The 26645-nt window shown below is 42.4% G+C and overlaps 2 protein-coding genes across 3 annotated transcripts; both read left to right on the forward strand.

Moving 5' to 3' along the window:
- Positions 1-2853: 2853 nt before the first annotated feature.
- Positions 2854-15991, forward strand: LOC310853869 (kinetochore protein NDC80 homolog; the record flags this gene model as incomplete). The annotated part of the gene is made up of 12 exons (XM_083758343.1): positions 2854-2953; positions 3673-3842; positions 4121-4223; positions 4824-4901; positions 5793-5937; positions 6214-6419; positions 7880-8032; positions 10694-10786; positions 10993-11123; positions 11339-11441; positions 12483-12646; positions 15799-15991. Exons 1-12 carry the CDS (start codon positions 2858-2860, stop codon positions 15989-15991), a joined length of 1635 nt encoding a protein of 544 aa, XP_083614469.1. The 5' UTR covers positions 2854-2857.
- On the forward strand, positions 15861-24614 carry LOC310854409 (coiled-coil domain-containing protein 80-like). Of its 2 annotated transcripts, XM_083759039.1 has the most exons (9): positions 15861-16229; positions 16398-18568; positions 19211-19367; positions 19553-19689; positions 19839-19990; positions 20881-20984; positions 22772-22855; positions 23756-24082; positions 24525-24614. In XM_083759039.1, the coding sequence occupies exons 2-8, from the start codon at positions 16478-16480 to the stop codon at positions 24073-24075; spliced, it is 3045 nt and encodes a 1014-aa protein (XP_083615165.1). In that variant the 5' UTR covers positions 15861-16229; positions 16398-16477; the 3' UTR covers positions 24076-24082; positions 24525-24614. The 2 variants fall into 2 exon arrangements, with proteins under 2 accessions (XP_083615165.1, XP_083615164.1); XM_083759038.1 differs by lacking the exon at positions 24525-24614 and having other exon boundaries at positions 23756-24469.
- Positions 24615-26645: the final 2031 nt, after the last annotated feature.

Here is a 26645-nt window from a genome sequence, read left to right on the forward strand (position 1 = left end):
ATACAGAGGTTGGTAAAAATACAGCGGATATATCCTATATAATATATTCTAATCTATATAATATATATATATCTGCCAGAGCATTGAAGTTTATATGGGGAGGATTTCAGTTTAATATGAATAAGTTTGAAACGCACAATCTTGCTTTGTCCACTAGAGGGCGGTCTTGCTTTTCAAAGTGAACACAGTGTGCGGGATTCCTTTTGTTTCCCCCTTTTTTCCCCTAGGTTATGGCAAATAAAAATTAACTGAATATATTTACATCCCCCTGAAAACTTTGGACCATGCAATTGCAAATCATGACCCTGCTCCCTCTGTCTGTGGAAACCGGCTCCCAAAAAGGGTTGTCCCATGTTTTTCCCACACAATATGAAGACCTTTGAGCGCCTGTTCCTTAATGGCAACCTGATAAATAACCCTGGGACCTGTACTGGTCAACCCAAGCAATCTCATGGACCCTCTCCCAGACATACTCACCCACTCATAAAGGGAGGGAAGATGCTGCTGCAATGCCATCTTCCTGCTCCAGAGGGCGTACTCTAACCTTGTCTGGAAAACATGAAGAAAACCAATACTAGACAAAAATGATGAGTTTATATTAATGAGTTCAGAGTTCAGTTGATAATAATTAAAAACTAATTGAATTGAATTGCAAAAGAAAATTGTTGTAAAATGATCTGAACAAAATGTGCCAGAAGTTGCAGAATGATATATTGCAGAATGTCCCTGTACACTCAAATGTATGAAAATCTTTAGAAAATAGCTGATCTACAAGCTCAGCATCGCGATGCATTGTGAGCTTGTAGATCGGCTATTTGAAGTGGTATGTTTTGTAATAATAATAATCAAAATGTAGTGAGTAAAAGTACAACATTTAGGCAGCCTATAGTCAAATTGCGTGACTGTCACTCTCAGTTCCACCAGACGCCAATCACGGTCAAATGCCCTTCAATCCAACAGGGGGCGGTGTACTTTAAACGTACTCCCTCACTCAGGTTAGCGACACATCAGTGGGCTTGAGGTGGCAACTGGCAAGTTTGTTGAGCCACGCGGTTAAAAAAAACTACATTCACTTACAAGAAATAATGGACCGGTAAGTAACATAAGCCAATGATAAATGAACTGCGTTGCTATCATAGCATTTTCAGACCGTGTTACTAATAAAACGTCTGGGTTTCCGAGGCTACTGTCTTCTCAGCCAAGTTCTGTCCTCAATTCTTCATTGTGCCTGCTTGAAATGTTAAGCTAACATTAGCCAGTAGCCACCATGGTTCACACGACGCTCATTCTCATTATGACGGTCATGTTTCAGGGCTAAGCTAACAGTCCACTTGCCAGAATGTGAAACCAGGCATGTTGAGTACACCAAGGTTTTACGTTATGTTGAGTATGGGTCCCCAGCATGTAGAAACTGCCAGATGCCAACTTGCATTATATTGAGCAATTTCCACAATTGGCATAATATGTGACTTGGGCTAAAACGTCATCACAAATGTGATGTCAGCACATTTGGGCAAGTGGCTATGGTCGTTTTTTGCCCAATACAATGAATGTTTTTGGTAACATCTGGTAATATGTGTTGTGTTTAGTCACTATTATGGCTGCCGTAGAAATGGCACATTAACTAATATTTCCTCGAACTTCAACAAGTCCATTATCAATGTTGAGTTGGAAGGAAGTTCAAGTTGTGCTAGCCCGCTAGTAGTGCATCAGCCATCACATTATATTACAATACATCATTTGTGACATGTTGTAAGCTTGTAGATCAACCATTCCTTTATTTTTTTAAACTATTAACATTCATTATGTTACCGTCATACAGTCCCAGGAGGAGAGTAAGGGTCCTATATTTGAGTGTTCATGATTGTTATAAATCGGTATTCCATTTCTATTGTTGTAAAACAAATCGATCTTCATTATGTAATGTACAAAATAAGGAAAAACAGATCAACCATTTCTAATTTTGAAAAAATGTCAACATGGAAACTAATTGTTTATCTCAAATAATTGCGATTAGGAGATTATGTAATAATTGTGACAGACATCAGTCTTAACGATGCTAGAATCACTTCTTCCAGAAAGAAGAAAACTGCTGTCTCTAGCAGCAGAATGTCAGAGAAGCCTTTGAGGGTGGCTGATCCAAGCAGGCAGAGCATGGATGCCACACCACAGAGGTGGGTCTGGCCCTGGGGGTCCTCAAAAGTTTCTACTATAAGAAAATGATTCACAGCTTAACATTATTTCTATTTGTGTTTTTGTGCATAATGTCCCATACCCGAAGGAACCATAACAATGGTGGTGCCTACGTCATCAGTGAAGTTACAAGCTTTTGTATTTGCCATATTCATGGAGTTGTCAGACATTAAGCACTAAGCAGGCTGTTAAGCTGGAAAATTACTAGGATCCCGCTACATATGAACTTGAATTTATGTGCCCAGTTAAAACGGTGTATGGACATTTACATTATGTGTTTTTGATTTCTTTAGAAGTGTTCGAAATGGATCGTGTCAACATAATTTACATTGCTCCCATTTAGGTATATTTTTTTAGCCCCTGCTCACAAGTGTGTTTTCAATTCATCAGTTGGGGTTTAATTTATTTACAGTAGTGCACAACCCTCTTATGGAAAGCTCAACCTCGGAAAACCCCAGTCTGGGACCTCGGAGAAGAAAACCACCTTCTTTGGCGCTCGGTATGTAACTCACAAAAGAGAAAATTATACTAGACTTAATATTCATTTCATATTCATTGGATTTGCACCTACTTATCCATTACAATGATTTAATGTGAACTTGATCACTACAGGGCTAGTGGAGTAGGTCTAAACCGTAAAAGCAGCATCGGAGGACGCAACAGCATGTTTGGAGCATTGGGAACAGCCGACAAAATGAAGGACCCCAGACCTCTGCATGACAAGTCCTACGTGCAGCAGTGCGTCAGGAAGCTGTGTGAGGTACTATATGAACCCTTCATTACCTCCATTGGTGGAGGGAGGATGTTTTTGTTAAAGGTTTGTGTACAGAGTTTTAAACTCTGTATTCTGATAGTGGTCATACTTGATGGGGTGTTCAGTATTGGGGTTTCCCTGTTTTTCCACCACTTTAAACAGAACATTCATATCAGCTTTTACCTGTCGTGTTTCAATTTGTCTGCTGATTTTCTTGTACTTTACAGTCTTGTATGAGTTCTCTTCCCTGATTTAATAAAATTGTTATCCTGTCCTGTTTGTTTACTGAGTTTTAATTACTGAAAATATGGTTAATGTTTTGTATTTTTATTCTGCCAAGTAACTAGAAACTAAGAACAAAAATGGGGAAATACTCTGCAAGTAGAAATGACTTTAGTATTACTTTCCACCAATGGTCCTGGGACCATTCTTTTAACACTTAGGATTCCTGGGTCCCCTGTGTGGGGAAAACTAACCTCTTTTGCTCATTGAAGAGGAAGTTTATTTTTTATTTTAGATCCCCCATTAGTCACTGCCTCTATTCTTCCTGGGGTCAAGGAAGTGTCTCTTCTCTTGTGCCAGCTGAGAAAGACTTGGCCTAGCCTCTTCTGGAAGTGACTTTACTTCCTAGGGCCTAAGACCATGTCTTGGACCTGTACATTCAAGCCTTTTCAGCCTTAGGATTTCTTTGGTTCTGTGTATCTTGATTGTCTTTTTATTTCTAGTTCCTCTCAGAAAACTCATATGGAGAGGTGTCCACCAAAACGTTCCAGTCTCCCTCTACCAAGGATTTCCTCAAAGTGTTTGAGTTCCTTTTTCAACAGCTGGACCCAACCTTTGTGCTGCCCAAATCCAAAGTTGAGGAGGAGGTACCTCGTTTGCTGAGAGACCTCGGGTAATTGAATAATACCATCATACTGTACTTCTACACAAAAATTGTTTGCATATATACCAGTATTAAAGGGAGTGTTTAGATTTTATTATATTTACTAATACGATTGAACCCTACTGATTCAAGGCCTTTGGCAAAGATTTCCGGTTGAATACAATATTCTGTAACTCAAAATCTAATGGGCGGCTTGCCAGATTTGCTTGAACTCTGCTCTGACCATCTTTCTTTGTGGTTTAATATATACCGTTCCGCTGACCGTCTTTGTCTCTTTGCGGTTTAAGGTATACCATTCCTCTGTCCAAGAGCTCCATGTATTCTGTTGGAGCTCCAAACACATGGCCTAAGCTGCTGGGAGCTCTCATCTGGCTCATTGACACGGTCAAAGTAAGGCTTGCTATATACTTAAATGTGCACTGGTGTCGCTAGGAGTTCAATGATTAGTCATAATCAAATTGCTTAAACTGGTTGCCAGAAATGTAGTAATTTATCGGCAACTAATTGCTGAAGACTTTTGCAAGTAATCGTGGGTGTTCTCAACTAGAAAATAGTTTTTCCAGTGTTGTAGCTAAGGAGTGAGCTGTCTCCCTTCAGCAGATGGCTGCACAATAGTGACTGCAAAGCAAAATATGCTGCATAAGAATGGCAGCGTGCTATGCTGAATTGCATGGCATTCACAAACCTGTACGTTCTGACAGAGGCCATTTTACCCTCGACGTCACAAAGAAAAGGATTGCCTGCAGTATTTTAAGATGTATTGGATTACATTACACACAAGAAACTCCCAACTACATACCATTGGGTGACTTATTTTTGGCTGGTGTCATTTTTGAATGATTGTCAGATCTCGACAATGCATTGCAGAAGAGCTGCTTTTATTCTCAGTGCAACACCGTCACACAACTAAGAATATGTACTGGCATGAATAACATTTAAAATGTGCTGTCTGTCAGATCTCGATAACATTTAATGTTCTATTTCTGTCAGATCTCCCGTGGTATTGAGAGTGAGGACATGCGCAAGGATTTTTCTGAAGAAACTGGAGAATTTGTTGAGTGTAGCAAGGTAACCATTAATGTAATACAATACAAGTAATCACAAGTTATAGCTTTAAATATCTGTTAGATGGATGTTATTTAGTTCTAAATGACAAGATCACTCATTTTTGTTCTTTCATAGCTGTGTGTAGACATGGTTGCTGACACATACACCAAGTTCATGCAGGGAGCAGACTCATTTGAAGAGGAGGATTGTCTAATCCTGTCAGAACTTAGTAAGTATTTGGGGGATGTTGCACATCTTTAAGAAGAAACATGCAATTATTTGAACAGTTATTTTAGTGAACTTGACAGTTTGTTGTACAGGTCAGTTCTAAGAAAACATTGATTGCAGTTTTGTCTGCTTGTGTCATTAGAAAAGGCATACAGTGTGGATGAGGCCCAGCTGATGTCAATGGAGCAAACATTCACATCACTGACTGAACAGGTGGATCAGCTGGAGAAGGAGAAACATTTGGTTGGTATTTTGAATTCACGCACCTTTACAGTGCTCCACCAGTGCCGTTAGAAATTGTAAATAAATATCCTAAGCCAAATTTTACATAATAGACCTCGGGACATATTCATAGAAATTTAATGTTTTCAGGAAGGTTTTAGCTGAGCTGAAGCCATTAAAATATAGTATTTTTAATGTTTTACTGGAACAGTGCCTTGGATCTCATTTGCATGTTGTAGACTTGAGACTACTTTTGATGATGCCACTGACGGATACCTTATTGATCCCGCTGGGAAATGTAGGTGCCAGAGATGGCACAAAAGAGTAACATCTCAATGTGTGTAGCACCCATGATTTCAGACTGATGCTCAGTACATGCTTTTGGTGCAAACAGTGACTCCTAACTTTTTGTGCAGAACATTTACAGAGATTTTAGAGATTAATCAGAACTCTCACCACCAGGATCCGCTCATGAAGATGAGACTCGAGAAGGATCAGCTCCAGACAGAACTCCAGAAAATGCTCACCTACCTTAGTGAGCTTAAGACCTTCATGACTAGTCTGGAAAGGGAGGACTCCGGACTGGCTGAAGAGCTGCAGGCTGTTGGTAAATTTGCTTCCATTTGTACCTAGCCTGTTGCTTGACACAAGCTCAAATTGCATTGTGTTGGGATGGTGGTAGATAATCCATTTCTGTCAAATGTTCAGTTTGTTCACCCATGATGATGGCAAGAATATACTGACACTAGGGTTCATTTGATAACTGGATGTGTACCCTAGTCTGCAAGCAAAGTAACTGTAGTTTAAATAATTAGTTCCGTCCCCACCTACTGAAACAGTAAGATAGTGTGTCTTAGCCATCCTTCCCACTCTACCTTCACAGGCCACCGTCTTGATTCTCTGACCCAGGAGGGGGCCAGACTGCAGCACCTCCTGGATAATCAGAATTACACTCCAGCTGATGTGGAGAGGCTGAACCGGGAGAAGATGGAGCTCCAGAAGGAAATCTCCATCCTCTGCAAGACTCAAGAGGAGGCAGAGCAACACACGTGGCAGGAAGAGATGGGTCTGGCCAAGATAAAGGAACGGGTGCGTATACACTCACAAGAGTACACACAGTGAAATCCTCAGTGCTCATTTGGATACAAAACTCAATGCCTTTGTGGTGCTGCACAGCAATGTATATTAGCCATGTTAATAGTTAATTGTTTCATTGCCGTTAAATTATTCTATTAAACTGAACAATTAACAATCGCAAATTCAATGGAACGCACATATGGGCCATTTTAACTGTCGGTGTCCCACATGGAGATCTGTATGTGTCTGAAGAGTGCAAACTGACTGTGAAAAGTGGACTGGTTAAATAATCATTTGGCAGGTGTGGGGTTGCCATGGCAATCAATTGGCTGAGGCTAGAAATTGCACAGGTGAGAGGACTTTGCCTAATTAGGCCCACTGGCAGAGCCTGACCAGAGCCTTGTGGTGTTTCTGGACAACAGTGTATGCCACTGACTCGAGGCCGGGCACTGCACTCCCTGTGGGGGTGTGGAACGTGTGTCGAATTTGAAGTCGGCACTTGGGCTTATTTGAAGTCTGTGGGGCAAACGGTTCTCGAGTTATGTGCATTACAACCGTACACACACACACACACACGCACGCACACAGACGTGGCGCATTTATAGTAGCAGCAAAATGTAATTTGTTTGACATTGAGGGAAATTAAGATAATCAGATTTAAATAAATAAAATGCCGCTTAATAAGTAAGACTGTCAATATCAATTAATGAATTGACTGATTTCAACCATAGGTTCCATCAATCACGCCTCCATATATGATTGTCAGTGCATCACGCCTTGTGACACGCTCCATATGGCTGTCTCCATATATGAAGATCACAACGATGTGGATCTGACCTCATCAAACCCTCTACACCCTCATTCATTGAATTTTTTGGTCAATGAAAAACGGGGGAATGTAAATATTGTGACAGTCGTGGTTGCCGCGACGCGAGTCACACAAATGAGCCAAGTTGGTACAACACATGGATCTCCGTATGTGGAGCTGACTATAATCGCCATATACAGTATGAAGATCACAACACATGCCACTTTGGGATGGCCACTGATGGAGGACAGACTTCATATTTCCCTGCTGTCTTTTGTCAGAGGTATTATTGCATCTAAAGTTCCGGCTGTCCTGTATTGCAGACTGAAGTTCAGCTCTGTTGAACACATGTACAATACCAGACATTCAGCACAAGGTCTTTTTACGTTTCCCATCTCTAAAATGTTTCATACTGAACGTTGCTACTCAAACTGAAATTGTATTCATGGTTGCGATGTTATATTTATTAATCACTTGTTTTATATTTAGTTATATATTTTTTTGTACTTTCTTACAGTCTTGTAAAATGTATTTAATATGATGTAATTATAATGTATTTTATATGTGGACCCCAGGAAGAGTAGCTGCTACTAAGGTAGTAGCTAATGGGCGTCTTACTGGTGTTAATGGTATTGTTAAAGTCAAAATTGCTTCCCCATCACAGGTTCTCTTGAGAGTGGCAGAGTACCATAAGATGGCCCTTAAGCTAAAGTTGATCCCAGCATCTGCAGAGAATGCCTGTGGACATGATTTTGAGATGCAGACCACATCCATGGATCAACCCGGTGCTATGGTCAAGTACAAAGCACAGATCCAGGTATGTAACTTATGGATCTGAATCCATATTGATTGTCTGGTAAAAGCCACCATCGTTTTTGTCTTTTTTACCTGTGCTATTGAACGGCCTTTACATTTGTGTTATTTTTTTTATTTTTACTACAAATAAAGTAATATTGAGCTTCCTCACTTGGCTTTCGGGAGGTGTAGTTCCAGACTATATGGCATTCAGAGATTGCATAATTGTAGTAAGCCAAGATGTGTAGTTTGTATGATGCATGTTTAGATTTATTGTATGCTACATATTTATCTAGTCATTCTGTCATGTTTAGTTGCCACTGAAGAAAATGATCGCTGACGTGGAGAGAGAGAGTGAGCAAATGGCCAACAAGAAGCTCAGTCTACAGGCGACTAATGAGGAGGTAATCACGTTATTACGTGGTAAATATTAAACCACCAAGAGTGAGGAAGAGAAGTAATACTATTTGAACTAGTAGTCTGGCAGCTGGGGGTGTGGAGTGGGAAATTTGATTATAGTTATTTTAATTGGCCTAAAATATTGTCTATATACATGCATTCATGAATCCACTTGCCGACCGGCTGTTGGTATTGAGCAATTTCTTTTATAGGGGTTTATATGTGACCATACTTAACATCCTATAAGGCAAAATGTCAATTTCATTTTGCTTTAAGTAGCCTGTGAGTGTTGTCTGTGAACTAGTTTTCCCCCATGATTCTGAACCCATTCCAAGCATTTAGTTTTGCACAAAAAATACTCCTTGGGCTAAGTTTTTAGCCCAAGGAGTGTTTTGTGCAAAACGAATTGAAATTCAGAATCATGAACACCATAGTTTGACATAAAGCATAATGTATAGGACGTTAATGGTATGGTGTGTGTACATAGGCAATATTTTATGCCAATAAAAACCTATATACCAAAGGACGGATTTCCGTCCTGAGGACTTCATAGGACCATTACAATTTAGGCATTTAGCAGACGCTCTTAATCCAGAGCGACTTACATTAAGCAAGAACGGAGAATAAAAAAGCATGGTAATACATATCATGCATAAGCTACGGGCGTAAGTGTGCGGTCAAAACTCAGTAGTGTAGCTTTTGCTTAGCATCCCAAAAGAACTACACTTCCCAGAGTCAAAATAAACTACATAAACTGCTCTCTGAGTCAGTTTAAAAATGCTATCTAAGATAGTTGAGCCTTTTCATACGCCTGTAGGAGGTCTAGGCTAGGTTAAGTACTACGGCAAAGTGCTATGGGCTAAGATGGAGTCTGAAGAGGTGTGTTTTCAGACTGGCGGAAGATTGAGAGCGAAGCTGCAGTTCTGATTGCAATGGGAAATGCATTCCATAGTTTTGGAGCCAGAAGAGTTTGGGCCGTGTGGAGTGTTGTCCCGGTGTGTTTAGGGAGGCTACTTCCAGCTTACCTGAGTCTGCTGATCTGAGCTCGGAGGGTTTGTAGGGTGCATTAATGAGATTGGTGTAGTTCCGCAACTAATATTAAGGGGCTATGTACGTGTACAGTAGATGGCTGTGGTGTGAATGACATGACCGAAGCAGTCACAACACAGCAGGCTTGTTATGCTGGTGAAGTGATATGAGGGGTTCAGGGGGGCAACAAAGTGCCAATCGATCCTCATAATAATAATAATAATTTTGTCTGCCGCTTAATTAATAACGAGCGAGCGCCCGTGTGTGCACGGACTCCTAGTTGCATGCGTGCTGCTCAGGGCTCAAGCAACCACACTGCCTGCCCTGGTCTACGAACAACAAACATTAGGACAAATCAAAGTTATCAAACGGCGAAAGTAGCCAATCTGCATGAGGAAACTAGTACACTTTTGCAGCCTCTGCTGCGTTACGTTGAGTGGTGATGTGAACACTGGGCCGTGTATCTGTTTCACTACACGTAAAGGTTTCAACACATGTCATTGCAGTGAATGTAAATATTTTCTTTCATTTTTGATAAAATGCCAGATGTCGAGGTGCCCAGATGTCCTATTGTGCCCACCTATCCTGTATCCAATTTTAGTTGCCAAACCAATGGGTTGTCTCTTGTAGCCTAATTGACTTTTATTCTCGCTTGCAATCTTATGCAAGGTGCATAATGGACTACTGAAGGCTACATGCCTATAATTGTCTTCCTCTGGGTTTTTTAACTTTAACACACTTCTATGCACCATGTGACCATGTAAGTTCAAGATATATGTATTTGAATTGATTGACCAGACTAGCAATATAATACAACAGAACTTCAAAAGCTGCTTCCATCCATGACGCATGGATTGGCACACACATTCGGTAAAGGCAACTTTGGGAAAACACCTTTTTTACCAACCCAAAATTTTATATTATTAATTTGATTTATTTTTCCCTTACACAGACATTTATCCCTGTCTAGTACAGGGGTAGGCCGATGCAAGTTTGCGCGGTTCCCCTTTCACAACGTTTTACAAATCATATATTGGGACATGGTCTGAAAATGTTCTGTACAGTATTCAAAAATGTATGCTATAAAAGTGTTTTTTCAGAACTTGGGTCAGGATTTAGAAGGTGTTTTTAGAGTTGTCCTCAGTCCAAAATGGTTTAAATTGTGTTAAATCAAAACTTGTTTCAATCTGTTAAGTGTAAATGTGGTTGTAATGTACCAGCCAGATATTAATCATGTTAAATGTGGTTGTCTCAGACGGAAGGCCAAATCCTGCACAAGATGAAGGAGTTGAAGCTACTGAGAGAGAACAACAGCAAACACGATAAAGATTTGGAACATGACATGCAGGTAAAGTGTATAATGTTGTGAAGGCCCTAAATGGTCTCGTAGCTGTCTTTCACCCTGGTGTGTGAGAGTGGGTCCTCTGTGGGAACAAGGAAGTCAAAACCGTGCTGTTTGTTCTGATGCATCGCTGTCTGGTTAAATTGTTTCTTTGGGTCTCACTTTGATTTAATATCAATCTTGTGTGTGTGTGTGTGTGTGTGTGTGTGTAGGAGATGGAATATGAGGAGCAGAAATTGAGAGTGGAGAAGGAGTCTATTGAACACAAGGAGGAACTCCTGCAGAAAATGCTTACAAGTGGCCATGATGAAGCTGACCAGAAACTGAAAGCCACAAAGCAACAGTTGGTGTTTTCTCACTATTTACTGTGTCATTGTGGATGTTGTGGCTTGTGTATACATTAGCAACAGGATTTTTATTTTTTTAATAAACCTCTAAATGGTTTAACTGATCATTGTTGTGGAGGTGATGTTTGTAATTGCAGTATATTATATTTCAAAGGTAGTTTATTTTGGTGTTTACACCCAACTCTGATTTTAGACTTAATCTGTACCCTAGGTACCACCTGGTGCAGATTGAGACCACTGAAGAGAGACTAACAGTGCGTAACAACCTGTCCACTATTCTTTCCGCTGCTGCCGAACACGTGGATCTTTTGCAGGTACAGTACAACATGTGAACTATAGCTAACTTAATGACTTGACACTATCTGAACCGTTAGACTAGATCAGGGCTACTCAACTTTAGATGGCTCAGAGGGCACTCAGTATTTTTGAGTCGTTTACAATTTTATTTTACAACGGACTACACGACTACCGTAGTCTAAAAATTAAGGACTGCACAGTAAAAAGCCACATTTCCATCCAAGGCCAAACCTCACTGAACAAAAACCTTGTGATTAATGATGACGTTACAAAATCAGGCTTCATTCACGTAGAGAACATAATGATGAACAGATTATCACAGGTGAATAAGTAATACTCGGCTGACATAAGGCCATATCACTTTCTCTTGGATCAAACGATAAAATGCCTACAATCTTGTTCAAAACAATCAAATTAAATATTTGTATTGGTATGGCCATGACGGGCTGCAGATATATTAAGCCCACAGTTGAGTAGCACTGGACTAGATGGTACACAGATCTAGACTATTTCAGTTGTTTTCAAACATTTTCATGTTGAGGACCCCCATCCCCCAAATGAATATGCATTATGCACCCCATCTGAAAATGTTGTGCCAGGGGCCCCCATAAGTATAATGTTCAAAATGGCAATTGTGAAATCAGAAAAAGCTGATAGTGATGCTTATCAAATAATTTGGGGACCCCAGACCCCCACTCCAGTAACACTGGACTACCGGTAGATGGTGTAGATCTGTTCACACCAAAGAGATCCCCAGTGACTGGCTTTTTTCAGTATGAAACAATCTTACTTTTCCGTTCATTGACTTGTTACTTGGACAACAAATATTATTTAATTAACTTCTACCTTAACCACTTAAGCCTTAATTTATACTTAACATGGTCAGTGAGATTGTTTTTTAAGAAAATTACAAGCATTGCTGAAATGATTATCAAATGGTTTACATGTAGGAAGTTAAATTTGAACATTGCAAAATGGCGTATTTAATCATGGTTTTATAACTTATCTTTGTCTAAGCTGAGATCTTGTACCCCTCTTGTACCCCTTCCAATCAACAGGAGGATCAGAAAAGATGGCATGGCATCATTGGCATGTCGGCATTGACAGCGGAACAACAGATCCAGCCGATCAAGGATATGGTTGACTCCTTCAAGGAAAAGGCTGAGGCTTTGTATGCTGAATGGGACAAAGCTGAGGCTTCTCCACAGTTCATGGGAGAAAAGTAAATTGAAATGAAAACGCAGACTTTCATAGTAGATTGAGGTCCCAAAGATCTTACTTTTGTTCAAATTGTTCCATTTGGATATGGTTGACTCCTTCAAGAAAAAGGCTGATGCTTTGTATGTTCAGTGGGACAAAGCTGAGGCTTCTTGACAGTTCATGGGAGAAAAGTAAATTGAAATTAAAACGCAGACTTTCACAGTAGATCGAGGTCCCAAAGATGTTAAAATTGTTCGATTTGGATATGTTGACTCCTTCAAGAAAAAGGCTGATGCTTTGTATGTTCAATGGGACAAAGCTGAGGCTTCTTGACAGTTCATGGGAGAAAAGTAAATTGAAATTAAAACGCAGACTTTCACAGTAGACCGAGGTCCCAAAGATGTTAAAATTGTAAAATTGTTCGATTTGCATATGGTTGACTCCTTCAAGAAAAAGGCTGATGCTTTGTATGTTCAATGGGACAAAGCTGAGGCTTCTTGACAGTTCATGGGAGAAAAGTAAATTGAAATTAAAACGCAGACTTTCACAGTAGATCGAGGTCCCAAAGATGTTAAAATTGTTCGATTTGTACATTCAGTCATAGAACTGCACAGATCCATTTGAAGAATTGTATTTGTGAGAATCCCCAGCAATAAAGGATTGTTAATGTGATCAGAGCGCCTTGGATGCGTTTTTCTTTGTCTGTCACTTTATTATACTATGGATTTCTTAACCCATTGAAACCAGGAAACTTTTTTGTTTATGTAGCAAATTCAGATGATGTATGATAAGATCCAGAACCATCGATTAAGACTGAGTTACGTTCACTTCATGGGACCAGTCCAATGGTGGCTCTTCTACATACTTCTATTGGTGAATAGGGACACCGGAAGTTTATGGAATGCAATGGAGTCTATGGGCTCGCGCAAGTACATGATCCACGTGACTGGGCTGTTTTCTGCTCCCTCAATGTTGTAACTGTCTTACTCTATGGCTCTGATAAGAGCACCCCTCACGTCACACGGGTGTGATTTCTTTTAAAGATGATAAACCTGAGTACGTTTTCGATGTGACCACTAGATGGCACTGTTTTCTTTAAAATCTTAAGCATTGCTGTCTAATGTTAGATGATAAACACAACACACAATTGGCTATGAAAAACATACCCAGCTTAAGCTGACGGCTGCAGTTTGTTTATTCAATTATTAATTCATAATTGGAGAAACAAACTGTGCAGCCGTCTGTTGCCAAACTTGCCAACTCAAAATGGTTATGTATCCTTTTGTAACTGAGAGACAGCTGGGTCTTAGGTTTATAGACCTATCGGTGTGCTTTTCGCAGATAAGTAAGCCTGGGACCGAGGCTAATCGGTGTGTGTCCACATGTTAAATTGACGGACAGTAGGCCTATTGCTACTTTTGTTGTTTTTGTAATTCTATTCTATTTTATTTTAGGCTATACTATAGGCCTAATATGAACTAGCAAGGATTTTGAACCGCATGCATTCAGTGTGTGCGTGTGGTCGGCTGGTCGCCAGTGTTGCCATGTCTGCTTATTAAAAGCGACTTTGGGCTTGTTCTTCTGTGAAGTCTACAGTCGACTACAGCTGCAGCATTAACTTGATCTCCTACACAATTCTCCCAGATGTGGACCCTGACATAAACCTAACTAAGACTAAAATCATGATATTTCAAAAAAGATCTAGCCGCCAAAATCATCAACATTTCCTAAATACAATCCCATTAGTAGGCCTACAAACAAAAAACAATACCTCCTCTGCCTAAACATCAGCAGCACAACTTCAACCAAGTGTGTAAACTAAGGACCTGAGACTGAGAGACAAGTCAAGAATGGCTATGCCATCAAAAGAAAATGGACTCCCGAGCCCGACACGGCCTTTATGTCTTCCCCCATCTCTCTCCCGTTTCCTGTCAGCCTACTGTCTGTCCCTTCAAAAAAACCAATAAAAGGCGTAAGCCGCAAAAAATATCTTAAAAAAAATAAAACACAAAATAAAAAGAATGCATGCAGGGGAGAATTAGGACGATACCCACTCATAACCAAAATAAAAAAAGAGAGCACTTTTTAATTATTTCTACAACCTAAAAGAAAGTGACCCAGATGCACCCAGATACACATAACAAGGCACTCACACATGTGCACCAACACAAACAGAGGCACCAAAAGCCATTGGACTTTAAAGCCAAATTATAAAACAGCAAAAGGAAAACTATCTGACACATTTAAATTTGGAAAGAAGCAACACAAAAGCAGAGTAAACTAGAATGTTATCTGGCCCTAAACAGAGAATACACTGTGGCAGAATACTGCACTGTGACCGACCCAAAACAAAGAAAAATCTTAACGGTACAGACAGACTCAGTGAGCACAGTCTTGCAATCGAGAAAGGCTGTCATATAGGCAGAGCTGTCTCCCGAGAGAAGACAGACTATATGCACCCACTGCACGTGGAAACTGCAGAGCTACATTTCCTTACCGTCTGCTCACTGTACATCAGAGACACAGATTACAATCACCCACATGAAAACATGACTACCGGTATCTGCTGTGCGAAGTACAACAATATGCAAACACAGCAGCAAGATTTGTGCTGTGATAGAAGGATATGCATATGATATCAAATGGAACATAACCACCCTAAAGACTAATCATTGTGTATTTATGCAATATCTGCATTGAGTGATCTTGGTACATAAAAAATGATTTATTGGGAGATTCTGACTTTCAATTGTAGGCCTACATCAATTTAGTTTTGATTGTATTGTTCCAGTTTTTGCTTTGGCAAACGTATAGGCCTATGCCTAGTTTTCTCATGCCAATAAAGCCCTTTGAATTGAAATTGAAGTCACTTGTAAAGTTGCTGGCTTTTGGGCTTGTTTTGTTGCTTATTTGAGCTTGTGGTTCACTCAATGCATGTTCATGTCAAGCCCCCCAAAGGACCCCAAAATCAATATGTATATAGGCTAGCCTATTTGTCCACAGTGCAGTCCATGGATGTCCCATCTAAAACAAATATGTTGTGAATATTAACATTAACATTAATATTAATATTAATATTAAGAAGAAGAAGAAGAAGTTGCTTTTTTACATAAAGAGAAAAGGAAGGAACCAACTAACTATACGAAACTGGTTGCTAATGCTTGTCTCTCACAGCATCTGGCAACATCATCTGGTGGTCGCTCCTCTCCTCTGCTCTCCGCTGCTGTCTGGTGGTCGGTCCTCGGAGGGGGACAGAGCGCAGATGGAGGCCGTGGTCTCACTCTACATTTCTGCCTTCCACACCGCAAAGCTGAGAGCTCAGCCTCACCACCACCACCCACCCATGCAGCACTCTGTCTGCCTATAGCCCCTTCTTCTATCAGCACCAGCCGTTCAACGTTAACACGTTTATTGTAGGGGAACTGGGGAAGAAGAAGACAATGCAGCCACAGCAAGTATACGAACGTCGTTTCGGCTATAATAATCAAGGGAAGACTCGTTTTTCGGCGAGAGCTGATTAGCGACTTTTTTTAGGTGGCTATAATAATTTAATTTGCAGCTGTTACGAGGATTTCCTTTTTCGCCTTGCAGTGTGAAAGTTAAAGGTATGCTTTTCATTACACATTATTTTGTTGTCTGTTGTACTGTCTGGATGGGAATCTTTAAAGTATATTTACCATACATACAATTAAAATCCAAAACGTTATGTAAACAAAGCACATACCATGGATTGGTGATATATTTGTTTTGGTTGTGTTTTTTGCTTCTTGCAGACTAGACAATGCTTTTCTTCTTCCCGAGCCTGTTTTTTACATGATCAGCTGGCTCCAACTGTGCCTGGGGACGTGCCAAGATGAAGTGGACATTGCAGATTGGTGTGATGTTTCTGTTGCACATAAACGGAGATGCCTCTGACAGAGAGGTCCAAGGTTCGAGGACGATGTTCAGACAGACGCCCTCCCACCGGGGCCTTTCTAACAGAACACAGCAGCAGACTTTCAACACGCAGAGTGCGATTAAAGAGAGGTCCAACAGCTTGAGCGTGGCTGATGCAGGCGCGTCCCATTCAGCCGATCGTGACCGCGTGCAGGGAGACCCCAGTCGAAGGTCAGGGCCAAAGAGACGGGTCCTGTCAAACAGAAGAGGGCTGCAGCCGTGGGCCCCAAAGAACCACACATCCACAACCCCGGACGGCGGCATCGGTATCAAACCGCAGACCGGCGGGGCTCAGCCCTCTCCGACCAGAGCGCTCTCCGGCTCCGGCAGCTCTCTCAACGTGCTGGCCAGCTTTGCCGGGAAGAACCGCATGCTCGTCATCTCGGCGCCGCACCAGTCGGACGGCTACTACAGGCTGATGACGAGCCTCCTGAAGTCTGATGTCTACTGCGAGATGGCCGAGCGCCACATGCAGCAGATCGTCATGTTCCACCAGGAGGGCGAGGCCGGCGGGAAGGTGCGCCGGGTGTCCGCCCGGGGGGAGATCACCGAGGAGGCCCTGGACCCCGCGCTCGTCCCCAAGCTCATGAGCTTCCTCAAGCTGGAGGAAGGCAAGTTCTCCATGGTCCTGCTGAGAAGGAACCTGCAGGTGGAGGAGAGGTATCCCTACCCGGTCAGGTTGGAGGCCATGTACGAGGTGATGGACCAGACTCCCGTCCGCAGGCTGGAGAAGGCCAGGCAGAGAGGCTTTGTGCAACGGTGCAAGGCAGCCGGGGTGGAGGGTCGGGTGCTGGAATCTCCGGGAGCAGCCGCTATGACGCCGGAGGACACGGGAGGCGCACAAGGCACCGGGGCGGCGAGTAGTAGCAGGACACCGGAGAAGAAAGAGCCAGAGAGGCCACCTCACAAACCTGCACTGATAGTCGAAGCAGCAGCCACGACTACGAGTTCAGTGGCCACCTCGACTAGAAGGTCACAAACGACCACGACAAAACCAACAACTACAACCACGACTAAACCACCAACCACAACTACGACAAAAGCAACTACCCCAAAAGCAACAACTACCCCAAAAGCAACAACTACCACAAAAGCAACAACTACCACAAAAGCAACAACAACGTCAAAACCAACAACCACGACAAAACCAACAACAACAAAACCAACAACAACTACAAAAAAACCAACAACAACCAGAAGGACCACAAAACCAACAACTACGACCACAACAAAACCAACACCTACAACCACAACAAAACCAACAACTACGACAAAACCAACAACAACCACAACAAAACCAACAACTACAACAAAACCAACAACCAGAAGTACCACGAAACCAACAACTACAACCAGAACTACAATACCAATGACAATACCAACGACTACAAAAGCTACAACAACTACAACGACCAAGCCTCTTTTAAGGAGAAGGAAGATCAAACACAGAGCCACGGCCGCTCCTGCCGTCAACCAGAAGACCACAGTTCTGGACTTAGATGTCGTTACCGTCCACAAAAAGCGAAGAATGGGTCACGAGAGCGACCAAAAGCAAGGTGTCGGACAACTTCCCGGTGGGCACAAAGAGTTGTATCTCGACCCCAGGAGCAAACCAGGCCATGGAGTTGCCACAGCTCCCACCCAACCCACCCAGGACAATTTAGATGAAGGTGAAGAGGAAATGGGTGTGCCGGTTAACCCTGAGGACGATATGGCAGTTGGCAGCGATGCGGAGGAAGAGCCCACTTCGACCGAGAAGGGCAGCGTCATAAATGACAACGTGGAGGGCAGGAAAAAGATTGATAACAATTTAGGTAGGAAGAACAAAGCGGAGAAGAGAAGGACAAGGACGGGTAAAGACGGAGCCCCAAACTTCCGAGGAAGAAAAAGTGGAAAGAAGGGCGTCCTGTACCAGGAGAAACATCACGGTGAAGGGTCCTCAGCCAAAAACCCGGCTAGTCCCCTGGCTGCCTTCTTTGGTTCATTCGAAAGAAGACGAAGGCTACTTGTAAGTATTCTTCTGCTTCAGAATATTATTAATTATTAATTTCCTTGATGCTTGCCAAAGGGAGAAATGTGAGTGCACACAAATCATGTTCCCTTCATACTCCAGTTTTAGGTGATAAAGTGACCACCAAAACAGTGGTTAGTAAAAACAGAAAGATGTGTTTAGGTGAGCGGTGAGTCGCTTATCACTGTGTCATGTTGTAGTTTTCTCAACCACAGCGGTGGTCACCTCACCTTATCACCTAAAACTGGAGTAAGCCAGTGATCAACAAAATTCTGATCACAATATATTCTGTAATAGTATCATATTCATTAATAATAATACAGTATAATTGGCCCGGGTCGTCGGCATCGTGTCATTGTCATTTTCCATCACTTAAAAACAATTCTGACATTTTTCAAGTATTTCATAAATATAATGCTAAATAAATCTAAGAATTTCCATGAACAAATTAAACGTTTGTAGCAGATCTACAATCATAGATCGACATAGACGCGACATGCTGTCAGCTTGCAGATCTACTATTTTCACTGTTGGGGTCTCTGGGGCAAATGTCTCATTTCTCCTTTGGGTTTTCAGTTGAAAACTTTGGGAAACACTGTTTCTAAAAGCTGAAGGGGGGCCGATCTGTCCTTTCTCCAGGTGATAACGACCCCGTCCGAGGACAACCGCATGTACACCCAGCAGAGAGACGAGTACCTGGAGAACGTGTGTGAGATGGCCGTCCGGAAGATCTCCATTGTCACCATCTTCGGCTCCTGGAACAACGGCTCCATGAAAATAGACCACTATCAGCTGGGTAAGTCACCACGAATTACCTTGACTCCAGGTAGGGTAAGTGATATTATTTAGTTAAAACAAAAAAAGATTTTTGTTAAACAGTTAAAGCAATGTTTTCTGATAGTAAGCATATAGAGTGTGCTTAACACACACACTCTATATATATTGCTTGATACAGGTTTTACTTTTTGCTTTCTTTTTTAGAGCAAGACCAGCCATTGAAAGGCTTACCGAAGGAAGAGCTCACAAACCAGGTGCTCATCAAGGCGCTGAGGAAGGAGCTGGGCATGACGTTCAACGACTACTACATGGTGCTGACTGACTTTGACACGAAGGCAAAGGTTAGTGGCTGACATTTGGATCCGGTCCGCGGGAAACAAATGGTGGCGAGCTCGTTTTGGGGCGAGCCTTCCGGTTACTGCTCACAGCACATAGCATGACGACACGTTGTGAGCTTGAGCTTGTCCTCTGTATTGATCTCTCCGTGCAGCAAGAGTACGAAGTGCCCATCGCCATGAAAGCGGTGTTGGATTACATCGATAACTTCTCCTCGCGGATGGCTGAGAGTGAGCAGCAGAGAGAGAGCGGTGTGACCTGCAAGAAGGAAGACAAGTCCCGGTCCCTGGAGAACTTCCTGTCGCGGTAATGGAATTTAATTGGTTGTAAATCGTGGCAACGTCACCTGCGTTTTAAAGTTTAACTGGGATTTGTGTAATCTCGGTCTAGCTGACGTGATGATGGGCCTTTCATTGTTTGTTTTTCGCCTCTTGTAAATGGCAAACTGTCTATGACAGTGATTACCTGTTCAGGCTGTGACCCCCATAAATAATCATATTTAAGACAGAAAAAACTAAAGTATAACACATTCCTATTCCTGCTCCCCCTCTCTCGCACCTCTCTCCTTCTCTTCTCTTCTCTCTCTCTCTCTCTCTCTCTCTCTCTCTCTCTCTCTCTCTCTCTCTCTCTCTCTCTCTCTCTCTCTCTCTCTCTCTCTCTCTCTCACCCCTGGTCCCTCCCCTCCAACTGTCTGACAAATGCAGGCCCCCAAAGTATGAAGTATTAATTTACTCTGCATTACAATAGTGGATGGTGTTTTAGAAATAAGCTCCACCAGTTATATGTAAGACAAGTAAGTAAGTCAGAGTGGGTCAGTATCAGCCAGGGTGCCGGAGTCTATCCCCATCTATCCCCGTTCCTCCTCATACGCTGAGTTGGCGGTGCCCGCGATCGAACTCATGACCTTGCGGTCGAAAGGCTAGTGCACTACCGACTTAGCTCCCCTAAATATAGCTATTTTTATGTTTTGATTAGGCGTTCCATCATGCTCGATTAAGCACTGCTAGACGGCTATTTCAACGAATCCAATTGCTTCCTCGAAATGACCTGTTGTATAATGCATTTTATTCACGATAAATTTTCTTTGCATTAGGCCGGCCCAAAATTGTGCCTACCCAAAAGGTAAATCCTCCTGGCAACGCCGGCGACTTATGTGTCACAGTATAAACACTTGTTCCTTTGTTTTGATGTCCAAGATTCCGTTGGAGGCGTCGGCTGTTCGTTATCTCGACCCCAGACGATGAAGAGTGGGCTTATCAACAGCAGCTTTACAGCATGACCAGCCAGGCCTGCAACCTGGGTGAGTCATAATAATAATAATAATAATAATAATAATAACTAGATAAAGTGCCCCTCTGGGCACAGGTCTCCACCAGGGCAGGTCAGGTTGTCTGACTCTCTCGCTCAGGCACAGTCTGTAGTTGTGGTGGTGTAGTTTTCTAACTTAAAAAAACTATACCGCGGTGATAAGCTACTCACCTCAAACTGTATGAATAGGCCTTAAGACTAAGGAAAACAATCAATAAAAAGCAGTGGAATGATGAGAAAGGGGGGGGGGGGGGGTTGAGTTAGCTGGGGAAAGCCATATTGAAAAGGGGTCCCTGCATGCTTCATCCCTCTCTGTGCTAAGGGGTCCCTGCTTCATCCCTCTCTGTGCTAAGGGGTCCTAGGTCTGAAAAATGTTGATGACCCCTGGGTTAGACTTAGGCCTGGCTGTGTTGCGAGCAGTGTAACACCCAACTGCCAAAGTGTGGAGAATGTGAGAGCACGCTGTGGGCTGCCTGCTGCCCCTAAACTTCGAGGAATGTTATTACAACGAGGATTGGGCGTTGAAATGGTAAATTGTAAATGGTGCATTTAGGAGCTTTACATAGATTGTGCATCCCTCCATTGCATTCACCCATTCATACACCAATCGCGGAGGAAACCATGCAAGGCGCCAACATGCTCATCGGGAGCAATTATCCATGCCCCGCTGAAATCTTACAGAAAGAACTAAAACCAAAGTGGTAGAGAGAGAGAGGGGGGTTGCTGAGGGAGGGAGGGAGAGAGAAAGAGAGCTTGTTGGTGAAGGAAAGGGAGGCTGTTTTAACCACAGCCTCATACCCCCCTGGGACTGGGTCCATATGTTGGGCAAATGACCAAAACAACGTTTTTACCACTGGTTTAAACAACATTTAGGAAGAAAGCCCTAATAACCAACTCACACTTTATAAACGAGCTAAAACATTAAATAACTACCAGTTATTTATGAGCAACAACAACCGAAAAACAAGCCCAAATTCGCTTATAATAGGCAACACTGAAGCCAAACATAAAAGAGCAGCGACCGACTGGAAACGTTTGCAATTTGAGTAGAGAAGAGGATAGACGATCTGACTCAGCACACCTCCCCCATGAATCCACACAAACTCTGTTTGGATTATGTTGGACGTGGAGATGCATTCTGTGTGGGTTGGAGTGTTGCCCGTCAGGGTTATTCCATATCTTTACACTCCAGACAGTTTGTTGGATGTAAAGTAAAACCTATGCAAAGAACCTTTCCACATAGCAGCATACTGTATGACTGAGCTGATAAATTGCAATTGTAATTGTAAATTGATGTCAGCCTGGCACTCCCGGGCCTTTCTATTGCTTGGAAAATATGTATGAGTTGCGCTAATTGTTCGTTCGTTTTTTTTGTTTTTGTTTTGCTTGCTCCTTTATTTAACTTTTTTATAGAGGGATAGGTATTCAGTAGTAGGCTGACAGGAAATGGGGAGAGAGGTGGGGGGGGGGGGGGGGGGGGGGGGTGTGACACGCAGTAAAGGCTGTCAGGATCGGGAGCACATAACCTTAGGGGGGGACCAAAACAAAGCGACACAGTTTTATTTTTACATTTTTATCATCCAGTCTAAACCACGCCTAGACCGGATCACACGGTGACGATTTAGGAACGCCAGGCTTTCCTTCCGAGGAGTCTTAACCAGCCATGCATGTGTCTTAACCGGACATGCATTTCAGAGCCACAGGTGTGTCTTAACTGGCCACGTATGTCAGACTGTTGGCACGTCAGACTAACATCTGCCCTCCCCGTTCTCTCCCTAGGTCTGCGTCACATGTCTGTACTGAAACTAACTGGGAAGGACATGGAGTACATGGGCGGGACTCTGGAACTGTACCCAATCAATGGTAAACTTTCTTCTTCATTGTTTGTGTATTTAAATAGACACCTGGTAATACAGATGTGTGAGTGAGGGATGAGGTGTTTTTGTACTAGTCCAAACAGGAACCTCCACCACAGTGGACTTCCTGCTCTGCAGCACAGTCCTGTTTTTGTCTTTTCTTGCACTATAGCTGTTTGTTTATGTCCTGTGTATGTAAGACTGAGAGTGCTCTGAGCAAAATAAATGTCATTGTATGTATACTCTGTATCTATACAAATGACAAATAAACCTGAACCTGAACCTGAACCAGTAGTTCCCAAACTGGAGGGTTCGAGCCCAGGGGTCATCGCCATGCTGGCTTGTGGTGGCCATTTCTGTCAAAATTACGGACTTAAAGAATGTACACAATAAATAATATTACCAGAAACACATAAAGAGCTATCCCATAACAGGTCTGTAACTCTGAGAGCGTATAAATTGAATCAAATTGGACCCATACGGTCCATTTGAACACTCTCAGAGTTGAGGGGTCCTTGCAAATTAAGCATGTGAGAACCACTGTTGGACTCCTAATGTGCCAGTAGTGTCATAGTAAACCAGTGTCATACATAATTCTGAAGAAAACTCGAATGGCTTAACCCATTCTGACCGGGCACCCATTTTGGTGTCAGCATCATGTTATGCTTTAGCTATTTAAAAATAGCAGATCTACAAGCTCATATCGCGCCACCGAGTGGCGCGATACGAGCTTGCCGCCTTGTAGGTCTGCTATTTTTGAAAAATCGAAGAACGACTGACATTTTTAGAATCTGATCTCAGGTCAGAATGGGTTAATCAGACCCAGTGTGTGTCCAGTGGAAACCTCGTATGAATCTGATCTCAGGTCAGAATGGCTTAACTCAATAGCGCCCCCCTTGCATTGCAGGGAGCTCCACGGTGGACCGGGAGGGGCTCTCGGCCGTGCTGGCGCGGGACATCCGGAACTACTTCCAGGTCAGCCCGGACTACTTCTCCATGCTGCTGGTGGGCAAGGACGGCAACGTCAAGTCGTGGTACCCGTCGCCCATGTGGTCCATGTCCAACGTGTACGACCTGGTGGACTCCATGCAGCTCCGCCGCCAGGAGATGGCCATCCAGCAGTCCCTGGGGATGCGTTGCCCGGACGACGACGAATACCACGGTCACCACGGTTACCACGATCAAAGCCCCGATGGCTATCACCGTCACCGCGGTTACGGTTACTAAAACCGCACTGCGGCCCCTTTTCCACCGGTTTGTTCCCAGTGGGAACCGGTTCAGTTCTTTTTGGTTTTTAGTCCATGAGCCATAGCTCCAAAATTGAAACGTTAATTATGAATTGAGTGGGCAAAACCATACCTATATTAGATTGTTATCACCATTAAACTTCCCCAATTGAGTACTTACACGAAGACAATGATTTATTGTATTACAAATTTTACATTTTTAAATATGCAAATGAGGCATTATGTAGGAAAATATGCAAAATAATCAAAAATATGAAAAAGCTACTACTGTGGAAGGGTTATCATGTATTAATTTACTTGTATTGATCCTATAAACAATTTAATATAGTGTATAGTTTGCCCATCAATTTTGGAGCTCTGGCTCATGGACTAAAAACCAAAAAGAACTGAACCGGTTCCCATTGGGAACCAACCGGTGGAAAAAGGGGTCTGCCTGCCGAGAACGTCTGTAGAAGACACGACGTCTTTTCAAATCCAACCTTTCACTGCCAAAAAGAACCCCGTCTATAGACGTCCTATGGTCTTTAACCCATTCTGACCTGAGATCAGATTCATACGAGGTTTCCGCCGGACACACACTGGTCTGATGAACCCATTCTGACCTGAGATCAGATTCTAAAAATGTCAGTCGCTCTTCGATTTTTCAAAAATAGCAGACCTACAAGCTCGTATCGCGCCACTCGGTGGCGCGATATGAGCTTGTAGATCTGCTATTTTTCAATAGCTAAAGCATAACATGATGCTGACACCAAAATGGGTGCCCGGTCAGAATGGGTTAGAGGGGCGCTCTTCGCCATCGTATGAATGGTTCTAGGTTGCTATAGGCAACGGATATAACCGGAAACGGCCCATAACTAAAGAACCCGATGACCGTGGTTAAAAAAAAATTGTAACCGAAAAGATGTGAAAATAGGCGAGCGTTCACAGAAAAGATTGCCGGTCTTTACAAGCTCACAAGCGATGCAGCACATTGTGAGCTTATAGATCGGCTATTTTCAAAATGTTTTTTAATACATTTGAAAACTTTTACTCATAACGGAGTATTTCTGCATTGCAGTATTGATACTTTTACTTACTTTATATTTGAGTATGTTTTCCACCACTGACTCTGCCTTCTCTGTCCATGGCACACATCTGCCTATGGTCCTTTACAACATTGGTCCTCAACCTTTCCAGGTCGCGCACCCCCCCCCCCCAAAATTATCACGTTTGAACTGGGGACCCCCCAAAATTATCATATTTGAACTGGGGACCCCCCCCCCCCCCCAAATAATCATATTTGAACTGGGGATCCCCCCAAAATAATCATATTATAACTGGGGAAAATCATGGCAGGTTCACCCACAGGTTGAGGACCACTGTTTTACATTATCCTCTACTGATGAAGATATCAAACGAAACGTGTACTGTATTGTTCTTTTTTGTGAGTTTCTGCTGAACACATTCTGCAGGGTTTCTATTTCAAGTATTTAGCTTGTTTTTGTACTGCCGACTTGTCCTGCGAGATGGGCTAAAATAAAACACCTTTTTTTTTAAATTGATCTGATCTGTATGTAATTTTTCTGTCCTATATTTTTATATTAATCCAGAGCGATTTACAGTAAGCAAGAACATCAAATCCAGTACATAAAAATAGTCATCTAGGATCATAACATCCGTCTAACAGTAGAATATCTGTACAATGAAACTACTTTACTTTATTCGTTTATTTGGTCGGGACAGTGTATATTGATGAACATTACATTCAAAATGCAGTGTAAATATACCAGATTTAGCAAGATTTGCTAATTTCCATCTGTAGTCCCCAGACATCAAACATCAAACAATACAAACAGGACTGACATACAGGACATAGCATACAAATACCTAGTACATTTCAAACGTAGTAAGAATAAGAAATAAGAAAAGATTAAACTATTAGATAAAACTATTATTAGGGTAGGTTTACTCTAAATAATCTATCTAGCACTGCAGCATACAAAAGAAATACACCTAAAATAATCATGAATGGTTGCAGCTTTGGTTTTCAAGCAACCATTTTTTCAGATTATATTTAAAAGAGGAAAATGTAGCACATTCCCTTATATGCAGAGGAAGTCCATTCCATTTTACACAGCCCTGTACTGAGAGGACATTTTGGCCGAATGTTGTTTGCCGGTGCGGCACTTTGCAGTCTCCTCGAGTTGTTGCTCTGGTACTGATTCCCCTATCGGGCTTTCGTTTAATGAATTCACTTAGGGGGGGCGGGCACAGACCATGTAGGGTCTTGTATATGACCACAACCTGTTTGAAAATTTTAAAGTTATCAAAGCTAAAAAAAGATTGAGCCTCCGGAGGATGTTACAATGATGATATGAGCGGGGCTTCTGGCCACTCCAACTGTCAGGAATGGTCTAATTTTAATCTAATTTAATCGTATTAGTGACTTTCTTCACATGTTTTTTAAATGTTAGGGTTGAGTCTAAAATGACTCAGAGGTACTTGAACTCTGTGACAAGGTCAAGTTCCTCTCCACCCAGAAACACATTCGATGACTCCAACACAACTGGT

Source organism: Protomyctophum parallelum, assembly GCF_964188405.1.
Source record: "Protomyctophum parallelum genome assembly, chromosome: 23".
Classification (NCBI taxonomy): Eukaryota; Metazoa; Chordata; class Actinopteri; order Myctophiformes; family Myctophidae; genus Protomyctophum; species Protomyctophum parallelum.